The following is a 25,656-nucleotide window of genomic DNA, read 5'->3' on the forward strand; positions in this document are numbered from 1 at the left end:
TCAAAGCTAGCTTGCTATTGCTAGCCTCTCTGAAAATGACCCACCCTACCTTTAACACTACTTACCATGTGTCACTAATTCAGTGAGAGCAGCACATGGCGCTCCCAATGGTGCTCCATCTAAAAGTTTCCAAGTTAATTGAATCAGTATAACTAGTTAAAGTAAAAGTGTGATTCTGTCCTAAAAAAGCTAATTGAAACTGTCTTTCTTAACCTGGATGAATGGATATGAAACCCGACTGTCATCTCAGAGTGATTAATCATAATTAGGAAGCCATTTAGTGGTCATACTTCATAGCAAGATGTCATGTCTCTGCCTCTGATAAAGTGATAATTAACCCCTAATCATCTTCTTTCTCGAGGTGCATCACCTTTATGATGACGAATATGGAAACTGGACAATTTGGAATTGCATCCAAAACAAATCATACAACTGAAGGTAAGAGAAGCGCCAGTACCCTGAAAGCCGTTTCCAATATACATCAACTGAATGAAGAAAATGTACTTTGAACCTTCTTTTTTTTTTATATTTCTAGGGTGACAGTATTAAACTTTATTAAACACACGCACACCCATGCCAGGGATTTAAATGAATCTTTGAATCATTTTTTTTAAACATTAATTTACATAAACTGCCTGAAGGAACTGATTCACTAAAAAGATTTATGACTCACTAAAAATAATCAGAGTTCGCAATGCTACAAAGTTTACGAGCGTTTGTTTGATTATTTCCTTCGTTCAAAAAGTTGCTTGTTACTAGTTGCGGTCATTCTAAAAAATGCTATCAAGTTGCTGTGTAGTAGTTGCTATGCTACTACTAACATTTGGTAAAGTCATTTTTTGCTCCTTTTTGACTCTTAGTGGGTTTTAATTTTGCACCTTGCCTGAAAGTCTTCAGATGCACTGAATATTAAGTTCCCAGTTGTGAGTTAAATCCACGAGGGCAACGGTGCTAGCAGACGAGCACACATGACTACACCGTATTTACAGTTTGTAAGGATTCTTCCCGAGTGCAGTATCACGTTCAATAGAGCCGGGAGCTAATTTTCACAGTCTATGAGGAGGACGGCCACATTAATCACTACTTTGAATTTTGAATCCTGGCACTTTCACGCAAGGCGGCTTTCCATGCCTTTGAGGGAGATAAGGCAATCTTTCACCATCTCTAATAGAATGAAAAAAGAGATAGGATGAAGCAGATCGAAAATGAGGGTGAGGGTGGATGAGGAGTTTGTCCACCCTTGATTTGATCCAATCAGGCTAGTGGACCATTAATTTACAAAATAGCTAACCATGTGTATTACTCATAAAAGCAACCTTAAGTGCTTGGATGGACTCACAGAATAAAGATTCTATGCAAATGTGCAAAACAATGAGATAAAAATAAATTAAATAAGAGAAAATCTCTGAACTCAGAGAGATAAGCACTTTATGACTTTCCCACCGACGGCTTTGGTGGAAAGAGAGACTCGTTTGCTGTGATGTGTATCCACAATTCAACAACAAAAGATTCTCTTTTATAACTGAAATGTACAGTGAAAACACTCATTAATATGCATCAAAGAGAAAACGTAATAAAGGCACAGACTTCGTCTTATTATCATAGACAGGTATGAACAGGCCTTCAGCAAACAGTTTAGATGGGATTGAAGCAACATGCATTGTGGTGATTCTTCAATGAGGGGAACTTTTAGGTTTTTGTTTTAAACAATCTTTTTTGTATTGAAAGATAGATTATAATGTTTTGTTTTGTGTCTCTTTAATATCTTTGCCTAAATTTGTGAAGTGCCAAGAACTTGATAGAATTACTCAGAAAAGTGTTAAACCAGCCATTGTTTTGTCATGATCTTGATTTAAAAGATGACTTCTCTTGTTTCTTGTTGGTCTGCGGATTACGAAAGCCATTCCTAAGCACTATATATATATATATATATATATATATATATATATATATATATATATATATATATATATACACACACACTGCTGTATTCATTGCCAGACATAATCAATGGCCTTAACTTTGCACTTTTTTTCTAAGAACTTATCAGAATTTATTTGTTTTTTTTTGTTTTGTAAAGAAAATATCCATAAAGATTTAGTCACAAATAATAAGAAAAATTCAAGGCTGATTAGAATTCATAACTTCTGATGAATGTTTTAACACAGATGAGACATACTTAGAAGAAGTTTTGTTTTTCAAGATCTCAATAAGTCAGAAATGAAAGAATTACCCATTAATGAGAAACAAAGACTGTCTAGAGTCTAGACTGTGCTTTTGTGATTATGATTTATTTCTGACTGAATAAGCAAAGTCCTCTCGCTATCGTTAAAGAGCTGAAGACAACGTAATAAGATCAGCGGGTGGTAACCTGTCATGGTCGTCTACACACTTCACGCTCGGCCTATAATGCGAGATGCTGGAGGTGTGTGATTTTTGCAGAGGGCTTAACTTTGAATGTCACATTGATCACACTTGCTGATTCGGCTGCCAGGAATGTAATTAATGTCGTTTTAGATGTTCTCAAACTGTCATCGTGATAAGAGCTACAGATGCTCTGCATTGGATCTGTGTCACACGGTGTATTTTTACCACACTCACGGTGGCATTTTTATTTTTAATGGGCAGTTGACAGTCATATTAGCATATTACTTTCTGCACATTGATTACTTGATTACCAATTATGAGCTATGAGAAGCGTAAAATGGAGGCTTCATGCAAGTGCGAATTAAAAATCAGTAATATTAATGTCTTTTTGATAAAGGTTGTTACATTTATGGTCTGTCTCCCATGGTTCATCGTGTTTATGGTTTAGTCCTGTGACCCAGTTTCCCCCAGTCCGTCTAATTCATTATCTCCTTCACCTGTGTCCTGTTAGTTATCTAATTAAGTTCCTTTTGTTTCCTCTGTGTGTTTTGTCATTAAAGACCATTATTATCATCCTACTTCGTCTTCGTGCTATTTCCACTACCGCGTTACTTAATAGGTTATGTACATCAAATTAATTTAAAAACAAAATTATATCATTTTTTTAAATAAAATAAATTAAAAAGTATAAAATGTATTAAAAATATAGAATAAAATGAAACATAGCTACTTCTTATCAGTTACATACTTGAAAAACGACTGTTTTATATTTTTTTATAGTAAATACACAAATTCAAAAGTTTACTAATGTCTTTGAGATATTGCTTACGTACAGCAAATTGTTAAAAATTATAAAATATAGAATACAATTAAACAATATTGTGACTTAATTGGTTATAATATTAATTGGAGATATAATAATTCAACATATTGCTGTATTTTAAAGTATATTCTTATAGTCAAAAGTACTCTTATTTCAAAAGATCGAAAATTTGATTTCCTCCTGAAAAAACAACAACTTTTTAAACCAGCTAGTCTGCTAGTCTTAGCTGGTTTAATCTGGTCTCCCAGCCTGACCAGTGCCAGGTGACCCACTAAGACCAGCAAACCAGCTTAGGATGTTCATCATACAGCATCTTTCATTAAAATTAAAATGATTTCTCTGATTAATATAAACTATAAGGACTCCTGTTTTTAAATGTGTGGTTTTCTCATACTCGGAATTTAGGCTTCATTTAGCACTGAAACAAGCAAAAATATAAGCTTTGTTAATGCCATTTGACAAATTTGTGCATGCTATCTTTTCCATTAACCTTCATTGTTGTCCATGTCTAGCACCAGCTTGTTTTTTGTGTTTCAGTGAATTCTGGTTATTTTTTGTGCCTTCGTCATGGTTAGCAGAGCTGCAGGGCTTCCCAATGTGATTAGCTTAAAATTGTCTCTGAATCCTGCCATGGAAAACGTGATTTGCTTGTGCTTTTGAAGTTGGCGGCAATTTTAGGAAGCCTTTGAGTGGCTGTTTTGAACTGAATTTGACCCGTCTGTTCCATCCTTTCAATGTTTGGTCTGGCATTCGGATGGCGTTTGATTAAAACTTCACATTAGCCTTTGATGAGAACAGGCTTCTCCTTTGTAGCGCACGCTCCATCTGGAGAAACGGCCACCATAAGGCTGGCATCTTCATTGTGACATGCTCACATGCCCTCCAGACGCTGATAAAGGGACAGTTCGGCCAAAAATATCAATTCTGTTGCCGTTTACTCACCCTTGTTCCAAATCCAGGTCTTCTTTTTTGTTTCAAGAAAGAAATATTGAAAAATGTGGCTAATCTTTTAATAATAATATATACATATATACACACGTGTTTATATATATATATATATATATATATATATATAATTGGACCTGAACTTTTTTTCTTTCTTTTTTTTGTTGTAATATATAAAAAATATTCTTTTTTTTAAGTTTATGCTGTTCTTATCTGCTGACTGGAGCTTTTTAAGCTTCAAAAAAGGTTATATTGCATATTACTTCAACGTGAAATTATAAGTCTTCTGAAGTCATATGGGGTGAACTATACCTTAAAGTTTACAAACACCCAGAAAGTCTTTGAAAAGCATTTGTCTGCCATTTTGTCAGAGAAAAATAGCTAAGCGATGATGTAACGGCAACAAGAGAACAACAAGTCCTGCCAATAACAGATGACGCAAGACAACAATGCATGCCATAATGTGTTAATAAGAAAAACATTTTGTTCATACATCATTTTTTGCTTAAAATACATTCATCTCATCAGTTTTCTTGGCATGAGCGTGATTCATCGCAATACTAATTGCATTTATTATGTTTTCTCCATTAATAGGTGAATCCATTAGACTACACAAGCGTGCTGCTGCAGGTTTATATATAGCAGCCACTCAGTGTCCAAGACCCGTGTAGTGACCCGCACCATCTGCTGCCACACAGTGCCACAAAATGGCAGGCCGCAGGGTAGCCAGGCAGGTAATTCAAGGCTGGCGCGTGCCAAGCGCACTGCCCGAGCGTCCATCAAGCGCACAGGAACGTCAGGTCCCCAGCAGTGCTTCTCGTGCAGCAGTATGTTGGAGTTTATTAAACACTTCGACGCAGACACACGCCTGGTTAGTGCAGGCCGAAGCACATGACCGCACATCAGGATGTTTGTTGCTTGAGGGATATGGCTGAAGAAAAGTTAATTTTAGTCGGTGAATGTAACGAAACTTTCATGCCACCGTCAAAAAATGTCATTAAAGAAAATGACGTTTATTTTTACGAGCACTAAAGTCAGCGTGAAATGGAAAGTCACCTTGTCTGTTTTTCTAAATGCATGCTATGTTGAACACATTTGAATGATCATCAGACTTCCTCCATCCAAACAACAACCGGCCCTACATTTGAATAATACGTGCGTCACAACATGGAAGAAAAGTTCTGTCGCTACTTTTGTTACATCAAGGCTTTAAGATATTTCCGCATTGGGATGTAATTTATCCCATGACAATCAAGCACATTAAATGCAAACATGAATATTACTAAAATGAACACACATGTGTGTGTGTGTGTGTGTGTGTGTGTGTGTGTGTGTGTGTGTGTGTGTGTGTGTGTGTGTGTGTGTGTGTGTGTGTGTGTGTGTGTGTGTGTGTGTGTGTGTGTTTGTGTGTGTGTGTGTGTGTGTGTGTGTGTGTGTGTGTGTGTGTATGTGTGTGTGTGTGTGTGTGTGTGTGTGTGTGTGTGTGTGTGTGTGAGAGAGAAATTACAGCCATATGTTTAGTTTAGCAGAGGAAGCTTTGAATTTACATTTACATCCAAATTCACCTAATGCAAAAAAAAGGCATTTTTAAAAAATATGTAATATATATTTTCTAATATATATATATAAATTATTGACATGAATGGCACACACACACACACACACACACACACACACACACACACACACACACACACACACACACACACACACACACACACACACACACACACACACACACACACAGGTCATACTGTATATATGGTCAGACTTTTAGGGTCCAATTCTCACTATTAATTAACTATTAACTACGACTTTAGCTTCAATAAACGAATTATTGCTTATTAATTAGTAAGGTAGTTGTTAAGTTTAGGTATCGGGTAGGAATAAGCATATAATAGCATTAATGCAGAATAAGGCAAGTGCTTTATAAGTGCTAATAAACACCCGATATCCTAATATATATACTAATAAGCAACTAGTTAATTGTAAGAATTGGATATATGTGTATATATATTCTTTTGGTTTTATTGTGAAATTTGACCAGGGCATGTTTTTTGGAGATTAACCTTATGTTCTGCTAAGGAAACTTCAATATTTTTGTGAGGAAAAAGAGACACAGCTTGGGGCGTCTCCGTGTTGTGGCGGTAGTGTTGATGGGAGACGCTTCAGTTCCGCGGGATCCGTCGACGTCTGATCACGTCTTCTTTCTCAGTTCTGCTCGGCTCCTTTTCACAAAAGCACACTCTGTTTCTTCTCCAGAACGACTTGTCGCATGTAATTTTGATTGTGCCTTAATGATGTCCCATTGACAATTTCTTAGGAAACAAAGCTGCACTCGATGAGAAATGAAATATTCTTGATTTTAATGAGTGGTTTTGGTTATGAGCTGCGAGACATATGGTTTGCACTGATTACAAGTTCCATCTCTGAGAATACCTGTCATATATGCGTTGTTTATGTCCTGGCATTGAAACAGAACAAAATGGCTTTTTCTTTTTTCTTTTTCTTTTTTTTTAACTAAAATCAGGCACATCCTGAAATAATGATACGAAAGTATACGTGCAGATTTGTTTTTTGTTAATTTTGTTTCATTAAATGCAGAATTGCTGTTGGACAACTCAATGTTTAAAGTCAATGATTGCTCATCAAAGCATTAATATATGCATTTATATTGAACACATTTAAATGCAGTAAACTCTAAGCAGCTTTGATGTTAAAATGTAGTTCTAAGCTTCAATCATCTGATTGGTGTTGTGGCATGTTTTAAGGTAGCATCATCTCTGTCTGTGTTTCTCCACGTCTTCTGAAAGGCGAACAGCTGTAAAGCTCAGATGCCGGGCTGCTTTCGTCTCCTCCTGAGGATTAGTAACTAAACAGCTAAAGAAGCCTCCCGTAAGATGGGAATGCTAGTGCGTCTGAAAGCACACTGCTGAAGAAACGAAATCATTTTGTGCGTCTCTGTTAATCTGAACACTATCTGGATATTCTAGGACTGAACGCATAAAAGAATGCGTTTGAAAGCATGAAATCAATCCGTATGATTTAGTCACCCATCCTTAAAATGTTAGTCTCTTTTCCACACTGCAGAGGCACAATAGAATATTCTTGGCCATAAAATAGTCATGTATTAGTTACATATTAGTTAGCACTGCAAAAATGATTGTTCATTGTCAGGGCTGTAGCCTGGCAGGAATGTGTATGTTATAATGCAACGCATTCTCATCCTTTGGCGTCATGTAGGTGACGCCATATGACATTTCGTCGAAATCTTACGCATATGGCATCCTTTAGCGTCAATATAACACGCACTGTTATGGGTAGGTTTAGGTCTGGGGTAGGGTACGGTTATGACGCCTTGGGATCTGCGTCTCATATTCACGCTAAACGATGCCATGTGCGTTGGATTTAGACGAGCGTCACCTGTATGACGCCTTGGGTTCTGTGTCTCATGTTGATGCTAAAGGATGCCATGTGCGTAAGATTTCAACGAAATGTACAAAGCGTCACATGTATGACGCCAAAGGATGAGAACGGGCTTTATAATGTTGTTTGCAAATAATTTATTTTATTTGTCAGCTATGTTTGAATGAATGTACACTTCCATTCAAAAGATTGCGGTTGAGCCGCTTCACCCAATGGGTGGTTTCTACCGCGACCACGTAACTCTTATATTGGCCACGAGCCACCTCCTCTATTTATATTACTCAACTCCTGTAAAAGGTCTACCTTTATAAATTCAGGAGGAGTCAGGTAGGCGTATATTATTTACTCTTCCTTGATTATATTATCTCAGGGTTTACTCTGAACTCTACCGGACCCCCTAGGCCTACAGTTCAGATAATAACCAAGCCTCTCTGGGTGGTGTGGGTTAGCCTTGTGTTCAGTGCACCACATCTGGCTCTCCGAGACTGTAAACCCCAATAAGTTGGCAAAAACTCAAATAATTTGAGGTAATTAGTTACATCAATAGAATCAGGTTTTAATCATACATTTGAATTGCTCTTAACTTGAAATATTTGAGTAAGCTAACTCATACACAACTTAAAATTATCATGTAATCTCAACTTGAATATTTGGAGTAGTGGAAACTTGGCTAGCTTTAACCAGCTTATTCAATAAATGAAACCTAGGGTGACAATGCTTTGATAGTATTAGTATAGTATAGTTCTTGCTGAATGAGTACAGCAATTTTAACATTTAACATACTCTATTCTGAAACCAAGCTCATGCTCCACTCGTCTCCATGATGGTAACTCCCAAAAAACCCAACATAACAGAAACTTTAGCATAACAAAACATCGAACACTACTAAATCTCCCACTTAAAATTAATCTGGCACAAAAAAAAAACATTATATAACACTTAATTTTTTAGCATTTTCTCTCCCTTTTCATAAATCTCAATTTCTAAAAATGTACCTTTGTGACTGTGTTTGTGGTCCAGGGTCACATTTTATTATTTCTTGCAGAGGCAAAAGCTAAATACACCACTCTATGCCAGCTAAGCTGGAAGTTCCATTGGCCAGAATACACAATTACATTTTAAGGCTTACCATGTCTTCGTTCAATATATTCGCTCTCTCTAAGAAAACCAGGTGTCTTCATCTGAGGGTTGTGGTCTGAGGCTGGCTTCCGCTTTGCTGCTTGCTCTCTGCAGAAGATCTTACACACATACATCTACAACTCTGCTAGAAAGATCAAAAAGGCCCCATTTTATAATCACAATGTCTCTACATTTGTGCACATGCTGCTTCTTATTGCGTCACTATTATTCTTACATTACTTGCATCAATGCATGGTTTTACCTGCGTCAAGGGCATTAGCAATAAACAAATTTTTATTGAAAATTTGATCAGTTTTCTACATTTAACTCCCAACTGTCCAACTGAAACAAATGCTCTTGCTTCTCAAAACCCATGTTCACCCACACACATAATGCAAGATACGTCATCTTTACAGAGTGTGGTCTATGTGTGCACAGGAAACGTTTTTGTCACCTTCATGGCCCCTAGAGAATTTTCCAAGATCGGTAATTTTTTGCTTTTATTATATCTTTTTCTTATAATTTAGATCTACTTATCTACTTGTACACTCCATTTCTCTCGACACGGTCTATATCATTTGTTTTTTGTTTTTGAAAGAAGTCTCTTATGCTCATCAAACCTGGATTTATTTGATCAAAAATACAGTAAAAATAGAAATATTGTGAAATATTATTACCATTTAAAATAACTATTCAAATATATTTAAATAATGTAATTTATTCCTGTGATCAAAGCTGAATTTTCAGCATCATTACTCCAGTCATCAGTGTCACATGATCCTTCAGAAATCATGATGAATTGCTGCTGAAGAGCCTTATTATTATCTTTTATCTTAACTATTATCTTAACTTATTATTATCAATGTTGAAAACAACTGTGCTGCTTAATATCTTTGTGGAATCAGTGATAATTTTTTTTCAGGATTCTTTGATGTGAAAGTTTTAAAGGACAGCATTTATTTGAAATAGAAATAATTTCTAACAATGTAAAGATCTTTACTGTCACACTTGATTAATTTAATGCATCCTTGCTAAATAAAATGATTAATTACTTTTTAAAAAAATCTTATTGACCCCAACTTTTGAACCGTGGAGAAACATGCTTTCTGCATACATATTATATCAATCACCATCTTGACTCATGAATATTAATTACATGACGTGGCGTTCATCCAATAGTCATACTTGATTTGCAGAAAGACAGATACTGCTAAGTCATGTGTAACTTATTAACCTTTGCAGACGCTACTATGTGACTTAAAGTTGACGTTTAAATGCTCAGTTATTATTTCTTATCTTTTTTACACCCTTATCAAGGAACATACAACTTTTTGTATGAATATTATTAATATCATTATTATTAATCAATAATAAAAGATCATTGAACTGATTACTTAAAAGTAACAGCAAACCACACCTATAAACCGCAATATTTGTTGGAATAGCCTAATTGAACAAATGGTGTGGTACGAGTTACAAGTTAAAGTTTATTACTCAGAGTTCGATGTTTGCATTAGCATTTGAATATTATGAGATCTCATTTGGCCTGGAGTTATGAACAGTGGCTCATAGACTCTCTTGCACGTAGGCTTGTTGCTCACAGGGGGACTGAACAGCACTAGCTGTGACCCAGCACAACATCTTCCCTGTATTCTCAGCCTGAGCAGGAAAGACATTGGCAGGCACGACGCAGACCCTCGCTTTGACTCCCAATCCCTCAAGTGTCTCTTCTTCCTCTCATCTTCTGTCTGTTTCTCTCGCCCAGCTGCAGAGCTATAGACCGCTTTATGCTAACACTACTTTATGTTTCATAAACATTTGTACATTTTATAATGTGTATTATTATTAATTCAGATTAGAAGAGCTGTGATGTAAATCGAGTGCAACAGTGCCCGCCCGCTTTTTCAGCGGCACTGCTTCCGGAAGTATTTTTCCATTCATTTTTCCCATTGTGATTTTTTTCATTCCATTTTTCAGTCTTCATTGAAGAGCTATAAGCTACAATCCAACCAGCTATGAGGTGAATCATAACATTAGAAAATTTAATTTGAAACTAAAAAGTAAAAAACAAATAAAAAAACAAACAAAGGTAGGCCTACAGGACCGTGTACTTAACGACTGTAGTGAGGGGAAGAACTACAATCCCATGAAGCATTGCGAACAACATAATCAAATTAAAAACAAAGGGAAAATCTAAAACTACTAATTTACAAATGTTGGTTATATCTATATAAAAGCAGCATATTTTAAGTTTATTGCAAAATATGCAGAAATATATAGAATCATTTTAAGTATTTTGAGGGCGTAGAGGCGATTACGTAATTCGCAGTGCTTCATGGGAGTGGGTGGAGCTAAAGAGATATTTTGGCGCATGTTGCATAATGACTATTGTCCCTGGCACTAGATTTCAAAGTTTCATGTTTCTCAAACGACTCCCTTTCTTTTTGCGTGCTATAAAATTTGAACTCAGTATTTTTTTTTTTTTTTTTTTTTTTTTTGGTTTGTATATGAAGAGCGAGTTATTTGGTTTGTTTGTGTTATAATTGAGTTAAAGTACAGTCAACTTTATCTAAAGAAGCCGCACAAAGGGCCAGCAAGTCACATTGATTTATATATCCTCATATACAATGCAGATTGTTTCAAAGCAGCTTCATGTTAATAAACAGAAGATAAGTAAATGTTGCAAAGTTAATCAATTATGAAAGTTCAATTTAGCTGTATTTCGCAACTCTGCGAAACAACATTTTCAAATATCTAAACATTTTTAATTCAAGATAGCCTACATTTACTTGAGAAGCAACATTTACTGTATGTATCAAAGTTAAAAAGAAAGCAAAAATAAAAAAAATCTGTCAGTGAGGTAAGAAAAATAATCTTGTTTTAGATATCATAATATCATATCATGACTTTAATATCATAAGTCATTTTGCTTCTAAAGTAAATGTATATTGATTAAAGAATTTGAAGATATTGTTGATAGAAAACAAGAGAAAAATACTTTTTTTGCTATGCAATTGTGTCAGTATTCAGCTCAAGTCAGTTCAATATTGATGAAATTCAGTTTATTAAAAGTTAGTGTCATTGTTCAGCACATTTCAGTTGTCTTTTAAACGCCAGTCAGGATGACCAAATTATAATGCAGATTATTTATGTAGGCTATATTTCAACACTTATAACCATGAGTTGTTAATTACTCGATGAAAGTTAAACTGTTACCAAATTAATATAAAACCTGATCACATTGAAAAACAGTCAAACTTTTGATGGAGTGTTTACATTTGAGAAAATTGGCTATGCAAAATTGCCATAATGTGGAAAAAGATCTTTTAAATGGCTAAAAAGTTTGATTTCAGCAGAAATCTGAAATTGGTTATGCAAAATGCGTTGATGTTGTTTAGGCGAGTGACACTATAGCAGAAAAGCAGATTATTTTTCATGGTTATGTTGAATCAATGTCAGGAAAGCAAGTAAAGACTCCAGTTTGTAAGTTGAAAGTCTGTAACTGAATCAGATATTGCCATGAGAAGAGCCGATATGCAGATATCGTTTTGTCTGCGCCTGAAGCACTTAATCAGAAAATCCATCAGACGATGAGGTGGCCTGTTGTTCATAAATAATAACACACTGTTCTGAAATTGAATGTCCTGCTTTTTTATCTGCTAAAATGAGGAAGAAAAGATATTTGATAAACGTATTTGATGCACAGCATCTTCTGCTTGGGACATTTTGAGGTTTACAGTACTATCATTCAGTAATTCAGTATTGTTGAGAATTAAAGTTACAAAAAGTGCAGCATTTCAGAGTCATAAAGTAGACATTTTGAAAGATCCAGATATTGAAAATACGGCTTCAGAAAAAGCCACATAGATGAATCTGATTCTAACATTTGATATATTTAATAAGATTAGATTGTATGCTGTATTCTTGTAGTGGGTGTCATTTAATTATTTGACATTATTTGCTGCGTTATGTTTACCTTTGAGGGAAAAAAATTGCTTATAAATTTAATTCTAACACTTTATGCTGTCTTGATAAATCTCAGTATTGAAGTCACATGATCACTTAAAAACAATTTTCATTTTCCAAAAATGAAAAACTAAATTTCACATGTTCCAGAAATAATAGGGTTAGGATATTTTAATTCACAATTCAATTGTATTTTTTCTTATTTTATTTTATTTAATTTGCATTTATTTATGGATACTCTTATCGACTATAAAATATTTTGTTGTTTGAAACAATGTTTCATGTGGTAACACTTCATTTAAGTAAACTGTTAAAGTCATAAATATAAATTGACATATGACTGAATAAACTCATCTTAACGAGTACACACACACACACACACACACACACACACACACACACACACACACACACACACACACACACACACACACACACACACACACACACACACACGCGCACACACACAGGCACACACACACACAAATTCCGGGAAATGTTAGATCCATTATGTTTAATAGTGTTTTTCCAATTTTTCTTATGTTCTGTATTAAAATCTGATATCAATCAAATTTAATGCAAAAAAAAAATCAATAAATACAGTATATGCATAGGATTGTAGCCGCAGATGATAAACGGGAGGTGTGCTGGATGTAAAGATGGGGATGTGTATATTCTAAACCCTGCATTCTGATTGGCTGCTGTATGTGACAGGCAGCGCTGGACACGCCCCCGTGCTGCGCCTGGTGATGTTGCATGTGCCCGAGTGCAGGCAGTTCTGAAAGCAGTTCCTGATAGAAGCTACCGCTCCGATTCTACACTGGCAGAGAACGAGAGAGGGAGTGAGCGAGGGAGAGGGGAGAGCGAGCGAGAGAGAGAGAGAGAGAGAGAGAGGGAGAGAGAGAGATTTCTCCCCGTGCGCCGGGTCCACATTTGCACAATGGCATCAGATCCAGGGCTGCTGCCCCTCTTAGTGTGGACTATATCAATGCAGGTCCTGGGCTCCAGAGGAACGTCAAATAATGAAGGTAAGTGTGTGTGTGTGTGTGTGTCATACAGATGGGGATTTATGCTGTCTTGCTTTCAGATGTCAGGGTGATAGAAATAGGGAGACCGGGGCTAGTTGTCACAGCTTCTGTATCAGTAACTATAAGAATTAGACTTTAAAGTTAATCTAATGTGTTTTATCAATTCCTATATCATTACATTGTACTTTTCTCTTTTTTTCTCCTACTTTATTGTACATTTCCACTGCTCTATTATAAAGCGTCCTTGAGTTGGTAGAAAGGCACTAGATAAAATAAACATTAATATCATACATTTTTGTTACAGCTGTTAGAAAAAACAGACATATAATGAGCATAATTCAAACTTTTGATTCAAAAATGTTCTCAGGAGTCAGTGTTTTCCATAAATACCTGGTCTCTATAAGTTGTTTAAATGTTGTAATTTTATACAGTGCAATTTATGATTGCCAGAAAGGTAGTTTGATATTTTTGAATGTTACCTTTTCTAGTTTTGCATAATTTGATTCTGCCCGGAAATCATATAATAGGCTGTTTAAAGGCAGGTTTCACTGTGACAACATGCCTCACTATCACCAAAAGTCAATGTGTGTGTTCCCCCCCCCCCCCTGGCCAATAATGGTGTAGGCAATTTCAAAAATAAACCTTATCTGGAGTTAAAAGCCCTGGAGTTAAAAGTGTGACAACTAGCCCCGGTCTCCCCTTGATGATACTTGGCCGTCATATGCATCAGTACAAATGACAGGAAAACTTTAACTGAGAGTGATTAAAAGGATTATGCTTTTGTAAAGTGCACGTATATCACAAAGTAAGTGTGTGTTGTGTGTTTGTGGGTGTGTGGGCTGATCGGTTACTGTGAAAGAGGGAACACACTGCCTGTTCGGATCTGTCATTGTGAATGGACTGATCCCGACACTTTTCCCGAGTTCTGCCGGGCTCATCGGTGCGATAACACACAGCGAGAGCATTTCTGATTCTCTTTAGTGTTTCTGATATAAATCTGCTATTAGATCACTGACTTCATGACTATATCATGCTGTAAATCCTATATTTTGAGCATCAGATTGGCAAAAGAGCACTGTTGGGGTGATAAGGGTCTTTTCTCATCATATCTAACATCAGATCGTCACTGAGTCGTTCTCTCACACACACACACACACACACTGTGCGATGTTGTCTTGCAGAGTCCTGTGTGCTCTGTCAGGTATGTGGTTATTACCTCGCTTAACTCGCTCTTCAAAATGAAAAATCACGTATTTCTGTTATTTGTCTAGATCAGAGGTTATCAACCTTTTCGAACTCATGGGCCTCAGCAGACTTTTGCTTCTCTGTTATTAACTTTCAGTAATACTAATAAAAACAGTAATACATACTTTTTAGTACGTTTGGATAGACGTCCAAACATCCACTATCAATGTATTGGCAGCATCTTTATTTAATTTCTTTATATAACTACATTTACAAGTTTAATTCATCTCATTTATTATAAAATATTATGTATTATAAATTAAAATATATGACAAATATATGTTAAATTCATCCTATAAATTCCATGAGTTTATCAATACTATTATATTGATTTTCTTTCCATATTTCCATATTTAATACATTTTAATTAATATAAAATATAATGTTATAAATTAAAATATATTACAAATATATTATAAATCATCCTATGAATTCTATTCTATTCTATTCTAGTCTATTGATTTTCTTTACAAACATACATTTCCATATTCAATGAATCTAATTTATTATAAAATATATGTTATAAATTAAAATATATTACAAATATATTATAGTCATCCCATGTGTATTCTATTCTATTCTATTGATTGTCTTTACATATGTACTTATTAAATTAATCTAATCTATTCTAAAATATGTTATGAATTAAAATTTATTACAAATATATTATATATTCATCATTTGAATTCTATTCTAATGATTTTTTTACACATTTAATCTAATTTCTTATAAAAGATAGTATGTCATAAATAAAAATATATTACAAATATATAATAAATTCATCCTATGAATTCTATTCTATTGATTTTCTTTACCATCATACATTTACATATTAAATTAATGGATTTCTTATAAAATATAGTATGTCATAAATGAAAATATATTAAATTCATCATAATTCTATTCTTTTCTATACTATTCTATTTGGTTGATTTTCTATAAACCTCAAAGGTTGTAATTCATAAACACTTGCACATCTCTAAACTAGTTAGATTAATATATAAAGTGTCTTAATTGAGGTCAGTATTAGTTGATATTGTGCATTAAGAGCATTAAGGAGATCTTGTTGATCATTTTTAAAGAAATGGTTATGTTTTACATATCCGTCTACATACGGGCCAGCATCATTGAAAACCCGTGCTGTAGAATATTGCATTCGTCAGAGGCTGATCTCTGTTTTGTTGTTATATCATATTTGTTTGCTGTGGACAGGAAGCAGTTGTGACCTCATGACCTGTGTGTATATACGTGAGTGTTTTTCATCTCAGGGTTTGCGTGTGACCGAGGCTGCAGCTTGACACGCATGTTCCACTCACACACACTCAGTGAACACACGGTTTGCGTGATATTTCTGCCTCTCCAGTCACTGTCACAAACGGTTCAATACAGCGTGAAGCTCGCTGAGGTGAGAGAGATAGAGAGAGAGAGAGAGAGAGAGAGAGAGAGAGAGAGAGAATGAGAGTTGTGCTGCCAAACACGGAGACCGGGGCTAGTTGTCACGCAGAGAAGTTGTCACAATAGCTTAATCTCAGACGTTTTCAGTCACAAGTCCAATGCATAAATGCTTGTTTTTGCTTACCAATGCAGCATCATATTTTTGCCAAATCTGTTTGGTGAACAAGTTCCAAATATTTAATAGCTTTTTTTTTAATAGTCAAAACCTTAAGGTTTGTTTCGTTACAGAAACTGACTTTCAGTAATAAACCTTCCCTGAAAAATATTCACTGGAGTAAAAAGTGTGACGACTAGCCCCGGTCTGCAGTATATAAACAAATAAACCTTTCAGTTTCACCTTTAATTTAACGGCAGACGCTTTCAAAAACATCTCGGTAGAAATTTGTTCTGAACGAGTTGCAGTGACAAAAGAAAACAAGGCACCTATGTTTGAGCTTTCAATCGACGAGACGCATGTTTGAAATTCAAAATAACTCTGTTCTTTAATGCTACACTGTTCGGTGCATTACTGCTGATGCATTTGGTATTTTGTTGAATTGTTCCATTAACCTGCACAAAAGTCTTTTGAAAATCCTTGTTGCAAAGAATTTCTACCTGCCCTATAAAGTACTTTTGTGTGAGTGTGTTTAAGCCGGAGATTTTCCTCTAGTGATGATTGTGTTGTGCATATTCTTGTGTAAAAGATGAATCATGTTGCCAGAGACGCTAAAACTCAATGTTTTTTTTGGTCATGATTAAAAAGGCATTCGAAAATGTTGACATCAAGTGCACTTACAGAGAGAGAAGAAGTGTTTATGAAGTTAGAGAGAGCACTGTAATAATTGTAAGAAAAATTGTACTTTGTTTTTATCATCAGCCATGCAGTCAGACATACTGTACTCAAATATAACGGATAATGGATCATTTTGTGAACACATTGTGAAGCGAGACCACACGAGCTTCTACCTGACTGATTCAAAGTCTTTGGTTTTCTTTAATAATGTAATGTTATTTTGTTTTAATTTAATTTATCGTATTATTTAGTTGTTGTTTTTTTAGTTTTTAGGGTTTAGGGTTTTTTCATTTTATTTATATTATTTTATTCAGATTGAGATTTTATTCCAATTAATTTCGAACCCAAATCGCTTATGGCTAGAAGACAAGTGTAAAGACAAAAAATGATTAAGAGACAAAAAAGTTTGATAACACATTACAATAACGTTTCATTTGTTAACATTAGTGAATGATATTCATAAAGATGAGCTTAAGAATGAACAATGCTTCTACAGCATTTCATGTTAATTTCTACATTTACTACAATTATCAAGAACAAAAGTTGTACAGTATCTGCTAACATTAAGCACTGTAAACTAACATGAACATTATTTTATCACTATTTTAGCACTAATTTATCAACTAACATTTACAAAGGTTAATAAATGCTGTAAAATATATTGCTCATTAGCTTATATTAGTTAATGCATTAATTGATGTTAATAAATGAGACTTTATTGTAAAGTGTTACCAAAGTTTTTTTTTAAGTGCCTTCCACTGTGTGATTTTTTTTTTTTTAGATTGGCCCTTAATCCAGAACATCATTGGAATATTTATCAGTGGATGTGTGGAATTTATATGAGAAACTAAATCAATTTTAGTCAGACAGATTCTCAAAGACCCTTTGCTTGGTGGAATGAATGAAATCTTGTTTGAAGGGTGATTTTTCCCTGTACATGTGACTGACACGTTTCTGATGAGAAAAGATTAGCATGAATGTTGTTTTGTGAGAGATTAATGTCCTGCACACTCAAAGTTTGAACATGAATCTTGTGAGGTTTCTGTCGCTGTGAGGGAACCTCAAGCTCCGTATCTGAAGCTCTTTAGTACACGAACTTTCAGAGTTCCTCATAGACAAGCTCTTATATACTCTTGGAAAATGACATTATCACTTCATTGATCCATGATGTAGTCATCTTAATGCTCTATAAAGGAGTGTTCGACAGTAGAATCCATATTTCCCGATCTTATTTATAAACATGATAATTAAGCCAATATCAAAGTTCAATGAAGTCATGTTTATTTATTTTTTATACATTCTAAATTGTTTTTAATGAATTAATAACAGTCGATGTATTAAATGTGTTTTTAAGTTTGTAAGAAATACAAAAATATGTGGATTTTGTGCTTTTACAAACAGCGAGTAACTGTTATAGTGTTTTATTAATATTCTGAAGCATTTTTAATATTTATATTTTCTGTTTTTATTTTCACTTTAGTTGAAGCATTTTTTTCACATTTCAATTTGTTTTAATAGTTTACATTATTATATACGTCTATATGGTTTTGAATTAACTTTTATTTCAGTTTTAGTTATTTTAGTAACATCAAGGTAAACTAAATTAAAATGAGAAAAGTTGCCTTGGCAAGTAGCTGAAATTAAATAACTTAAAGTTGTTTTTATATTTGATCTCATCTCAAGTAGGCCTATCAAAAATGTTTTTTTTTGTTATTATTAATTTAAGTTTCAGTTTTAATATATCAACCCTGCTGTATAGCACTTGATGTTAGCGTGATAGATTTAAGTGAATCCTGCAGATTTCTCCAGATTCTTGATTTTGTGAACGTGTGCAGTACGCGATCAAGATTCCAGACGCTTGCGCTTCCGCATGTAGGTTACATCAAAGCTTCAATGGCTTTAAAAGCCGGAAGAAAAGTGACTGCTGAAGTGTGACAGTGGGGAAAAAAATCCCAAAGCAAATCCTTATCTTCACAGGGAGAAAACAATGATTCCCGAACAGGACTGTCAAATCCCTTTCCTTGGTTGATATCCGTGCGGGAGCTGAGGGAAGAGATGGCAGTCCTGCTCTGTAATTGGGGTCTCAGCATTACAGGGTTCATGCACAATTTCTGGAGGGTTACGCACAATGTTCCCGACTTGTCCTGCTGTTTTGAGGCCTTGTGCCGCCTTCTTCCTGCAGGACACTTTTGCTCTGATCTGTTTAGCACTATTTTACTCAGCGTCTCGTGTTGCTAAAATGACAGGAATGGAGTGTGTGAGATGCATTATGATTCGTACATGTCTGTCCTCGCTGCGGAGGAAAAGCTGAAACCTGTCTGGGGAATGTGATATTGATTGCGATCCGTTTGTGACTTTGATAAGTGGGGATTTGGCGATGGGGGAGAGACACCAGTGCAGTGCTTTAGCATCTGAGATGAGCACATAAGGTTGTGGGTTCAGATCCCAGAGGAGAATAAGAGGGACACTGGGATCCCATAGCTTTACACTGCATTCAATCGTCTTGCTCAGTAATACAGTCTTGGGTTTTGTGCTATCTGCTAAAACATATGCACTACCATTCAAAAGTTTGGAGTCAGTCCTTTTTATTTCTTTTTTTATTCAGCAAGGATACAAAAAATTGATCAAAATATATTGACAGTAAAGATGTAATATTTCATTCATTTGAACTTTCTACTGATCAAATAATCCTGATTTTCCACAGAAATACTAAGCAAGCACAACTTTTTTCAACATCGATAATAATCAGAAATGTTTCTTGAGCAGCAAATCAGCATATTAGAATGATTTCTGAAGGATCATGTGACTGAGAGTAATGACGCTGAAAATTCAGCTTTGCATCAACGGAATAAATTACATTTTAAAATATATTCAAATAGAAAACAGATATTTTAATTTGTAATACCATTTTAAAATTAAAATAATTAATTTTGAATTCAAATATTTGAAAATAAAAATATTTTAAAAAGTCATACTGACCCCGAACTTTTAACAGTAGTGTACAGTAAATATCCTTGAAGCAAAAAGACAAATATTATTACAGAAGCTCAAACGTGCCGCGCAACACGACAATGAACCTGATTGGTTCACACACGTCAAGTGAACATGCCTGAGCTTCTGTTTACCACCGCTTATGTGTGAGATGATCAATGTTTATATGTGAATTAAAGCCTAAATTCAGTCTGCTCATCATATACAGTGATGATGTAACCACATGTTGCCCGTGCGGCATCAGACGATAGTACATGATCTTTATCAGACTACACAGCTGACTGTCTGTGTTTGCAGTGAACGTTTGTTAACTTACGAGGATATCCAAGTCAATACGGGCAGTTTGATGCTCGTGTTCGGTAGCAGGGCTTCAGACCGATGCCTGTCGAGGCGACTCACTTTTGGAACGGAGACTCGATTCACAGAAATAGTGTTATTTGGTCTTGTTAAATGCATTCTGCATTTCTGTTCCTGACCCTATTATGAAATGATGTGTCAGTCCATATAATTTGCTCTAGTGCCATCCTGAACGAGACCAACAGACCTGATGCATGACGCTTAAAAAAGAGCCACTTGATGCTGTTTTTCAGGATGAAGGGAAGGAGATAGAGAGAGGGAGGACAAAAGAGATAGATGGCATTTGGGCATCGTGGAAAATGGAGTGGCCCACGGCGGACATAAACGAATGCCTGTGTTGAACTTTATGGCAGTGTTTGTGCCGGGACAATCCAGTGCTCCAGCCAGAGGGGTTTGTGTCCCGCTGACCTGATGCATCTCAGCCAAAACTGCTGTGTGTGCTTGTGCCGCAGGAGCCCGAAACACGCTTACAAACACTACAGATCAGGGCAAGGAACTAATCTGGTTTCATATAATTGGATTAGATTTAGTCCAATAAATATTTTAAACCGATAGTCACCATTAATCGTGCCAGATCAGGATTAAAGGGATTGTTAAAAGATATTGTATAGATTGTTGGTAACCAGACATATGACTTTAGCCATGGACTCCCATAGGTTTTTGTTTTGTTTTTGCTACTATGGAAGTCAGTGGCTACCGTCAACTGTTTGGTAACAAACACTCTTTAAAATATCTTCTTTTGTGTTCAACAGAAGAAAGAAACTCATACAGGTTTAGAACAACTTGAGGGTGAGTAAATGATGACAGAATTTAAATTTTTAGGTGAACTATCTCTTTGAGCTTTATCTAAACAGACACCTTTTAAAGTTTTGTTTTTTGCCAGAATTATCCAGAATCTCAATTAATTCATGCTTTTTCTTAATTATTCAAAAATTAAGAATGTATTTAATACATACAATGACATACAATAAAAGTATAAAAACAATAGTGTATAGATTGTATTTATATTATGTATATTTATTTATAATTAAAGTATTATATTAATTGTAAGAAATTCATTCTTACATAGTCTAAAAAAAATCATTCTTCAAAAAAGTTTTTTTAAAGCAGAGAAGCGCTTAAGTTAGTTTTATATTTTATTATTATAATATTTATAAATGTAAAAACAGTTTACAGTATAACAGTATAAGAAAAATATGTTATTTATACATAAAATATTTATATTTATATATAATATAAATTATATATAAATATGTACAGTATATACATGCAAATATTTCTTAAATATATACATGCATGTGTGTGTATTTATAAATACAAAATAATTATACACAGTGCACACACATATATTACGTAAATACAAACTTTTATTTTGGATGCGATTAATCACGATCTTTTCACAGCCCTAATATATATATATGCAAGCTATCAAAAACAAATATGTAATATATATATATATATATATATATATATATATATATTATGATACTTTTATAAGTTAACTATTATAAGGGTCTACACACACAAACACTCAAGAGGAAAACATCATCAAACTACTCTGAAATAATGGTGTACAGAGAATATTAAGTTACTTTTTACTTGTTTGCTACACATCATAGTCCTTAATTCAAAAAGTGTTTCATAACTATATGAAATCAGTATACATACCAATATTTGACCTATTTTACTCATTTTTAAAAGAAACATGTCTTCTTTTTTCATAATTTTCTGTCCTTGTTTGTTAATATAATATAATGACAGATTCATAAATACAGATTTATTGCGACATCAAGTCACATTCAGTCTTTTGTGGGTGACTCTTCAAGTGTTTTTCTTGTGTCTGAGATTGAATTGGGGAATATTTTGAGTCTAGAAGATTCTTCTGTGTTCCAGCTCGCTCTGCGTCACGACGCAAAACAATGTGATACAGCGCTCTTGAAACTCTGTCTGATCCTCAGTGATGGATTTCTCCCTCTCTTTTCATGGTGGAAATGTATTTTAAACCTCATAATCTGCACATAAATCAAAGGTTTAACCTAATTCAGCGATGGGGTGAACGTGGTGGAAGTCTACAGTGAGATCTCCACAAGCAACACGGCTCGCGGTCGCAATATTGATGCTTCGCGCTCGCACATTCATCACATTAAAATGTGACGAATAAATTCATCATTTAAAGCCAGCACAGATGCTATAGAAGGTAGAAAAATTAATAAAGATTATTTGAAAGAGAGAAGAGCAGCAAACGGAGCTCATTCTGAGGAAAAAGATTTATTTAATATCTCTTTCACCCCCTTGCATCACCGTACAACAAGTTTTTTAGTCTGCGGCACAGATTATTGGGAAAAATATCTAGCTTGTGAACTAAAGGTTTAATAGAGCTGTGAGCGAGGCTTGATATTTCTCATACGTTAAATAATTACCAGCAAAAACTTGTTTACTTAAACAACACACTTTCCCGAGGCCTTTAAACCTCTGGAAAATCAAGTTATAGTTTGGTGATGAAAGAAGTAATCGCTTTTTCCAAGCGTTGAGTTTTGACATCATTTGTGTGTGTGTGCGTGTGTGTGTGTGTGTTTGTGTGTGTGTGTCATTTATTTTTAGATTTTTTTATTGAGAAACGTAACCCTGCCAATGCCATAGTGTCATATCAGCGGCGACGTGGCTTTGAAATGCGTTGGCCATTTTTAGTCGAGCGTGTCTTGTCATTTCACGGGGTACGGCTGAAATTGTCTCATGCATACGTGTCGTTCTATCAGCGAGAGATCGTTTAGTATCTACTCCATTGTACTGGACTTATTTTCATTAAATGCTATCAGAGTGTATAGATTCACCTCAGTGCTTCCATTGAATGGCAGCCCAACACTAAAGCCTTTTATATGGATTAAAATATGTCTATCTATGACTGTCAAAAAAGACTTATCGTTGTTCATCTGAGAAAGACTTATCCTGACTGTTATATGAGAAATCGTGCATTGCTTTAAGGGATTTACTGATTTAGTCAAATGATTTTGTCTGACATGCTGAATGTGAACACAAATCGGGCTTATGTTTGTCAAGCCAAGGAAACTGAAGGAATTTAATAACGTGGATTTGTAAGCAATGTAGATTTCAGTCTCCTTCAGAGACGGCGCAGGCCTCCGGAAGAGCATGAAGATGATCTTTCTGTGACTTTGAAGAGTATCTTTTAGAAACAGACGGACGCTATCAGAGAGTTTGGTGGGCTGGAATCAGTTCGAGAATAGTGTAAAGGCCCGTTCACACCCAGGACCATAATAATGACATATCCATATCCATAATAACCATTATCTAAAAACATCACAACTGTAACGATAACGGCACAGAAACGATATCGATGAAATCACTTTAAGAACAATTTTTTTTTACAGCTGAATGAATGATAAAAACAGCATTAAAAGCGGCAGGCGACAGAACAGCAGCGCGCTTATAATTAACAGAACGTTATTGTGCATTAATATAGTAATCGTTATAGTTATCATTCTGGCTGTGAACAGGCCTTAAAGGACAAGTTCGGTATTTTACACTTAAAGCCCTGTTTTAAGATCGTTTCTGATGAAATCGAGCGGTTAAGATTGAAATTTGAACAAATGCTGCTGTCCCGAGAATTTTCGGTTTTTGTGTTAGCCCAGGTGGTGTCTATAATGCACCTTTGCCAATGTCTGGATAGCGTAGCCTACAATACCGTGACTGGAAGACTACAGAAAGAATACAAACAACCCCATTTCCGTTTCTGTCGGCGGAGTAATACCGCACCTCACAGAACATCCAATACAAGTCAATTGAGTTGGAAAAAAATACGATAAAACCTGTTGGAAAGCATCTTTTGCAGCGATTTTTGTGTGAGCATATCAGTGAACACCCCAGACCTCTCGGTGATTTTCACGTCTTTGTAAACTAAAGTTTTATGAATGATATTGTTCCAGTGAACGGGGGGTGCTAATACAGAAACCTAAAATTCTCGGGACAGCAGCTTTTGTCCAAATTTCAATCTTAACCGTTCTATTTCATCAGAAACGATCTTAAAACAGGGCTTTAAGTGTAAAATACCAAACTTGTCCTTTAAGACACAGAAATGCTCGAATTACTTGAGTGACCTGCTAATATTATTTTCATTTTGGTTTAAAATATGCATTAACCAAAATTATGTGTAATGCAAGTGTCATTTTAAACATCTCATTGATCAAAACATTTCATTTTCCAGAGGAATTTTGTCGAAGTGAATTTAAACATTTTATTTGAACAAATGCCTTCTTCTACTTTGGTAGAGTGATATTTCTGTGAAATGCGATATTTAGAGGGGGAAATGTAGGATGGGACTTGATTTTGTGTAGGAATTGATTGGATTATGGAAATTTGGCACTGCATATTAGAATCTAGAAACTGCATATACTAGTTAAGCTGGTTTAGTTGGTGACCAGCTTTGCAACAAGTACGTTTTATCCACTGGTCTGATTGTTAACTTGAATACTAATGCTGTTAAATACCTGAAAACTTTTTATCTGTTTTCTTTCTTAAAGCGATGAAGCGATGATAAAGCGAACTAATTGAGAAACTCATAAAGGATACATAAACAATGTTTGATAATTTTATTATTTCATTTAATTTTAATATACCTGAAAAACTTAATGCTATAATTACTTTTTATGTGTTCTGCAATGTTTATATATTTTTTTATTTCTTAATGCAATGTTTAAGTTATTGAAAAATGATTCAAGAATACATGCCATTTTATCATATTTTATTTTATTTTTTATTTTGACCTGACATACTTTATAAGTACTTAATGTCTACATTAAAGTGTTTCTCAATTAACACAGCTTTCAATTTAACATTTAATTTAAATCATTTTACCCTCTAAATAAAGGAGTGTGTTCAATAGTGTACTGTTTTTTTCTGAGGTATCACTGTATTGACATTTCTATGGTATATAGACTTCTGAAATATTTGTATCATGATAAATTATCACTAGTTGTGGTTCAGAATAATGTAGGGCTTTATCCATTGTGAATTGATTGGATCATGAAAAGTATTTTTCTCGAATTGTAGGCCTACATTGAGCCTGTCAAAAGTCAGAACCGTTTAAATCCTTTTGGAAACTAGTGAACATTAATTCCCCGGTCGTTACTCCTACTGACTAACTAAAG

General features: G+C 34.8%; 1 protein-coding gene across 2 annotated transcripts in view; it reads left to right on the plus strand.

Moving 5' to 3' along the window:
- The first annotated feature begins 305 nt into the window (after window positions 1–305).
- epha8 (eph receptor A8) overlaps window positions 306–25,656 on the plus strand; it is a 101,147-nt gene continuing 75,796 nt past the window's right edge. For both annotated transcript variants that reach the window (XM_077204043.1, XM_077204044.1), the window contains exons 1-2: window positions 306–438; window positions 13,361–13,674. In XM_077204043.1, the coding sequence (XP_077060158.1) occupies window positions 13,587–13,674 (88 nt within the window). In that variant the 5' untranslated portion in view covers window positions 306–438; window positions 13,361–13,586. The remainder of the gene's footprint in view (window positions 439–13,360; window positions 13,675–25,656) is intronic.

The sequence above is a fragment of the Siphateles boraxobius genome, unplaced genomic scaffold (genome assembly GCF_051911475.1).
Source record: "Siphateles boraxobius isolate OS27281-9 unplaced genomic scaffold, OSU_SipBor_1 5, whole genome shotgun sequence".
Classification (NCBI taxonomy): Eukaryota; Metazoa; Chordata; class Actinopteri; order Cypriniformes; family Leuciscidae; genus Siphateles; species Siphateles boraxobius.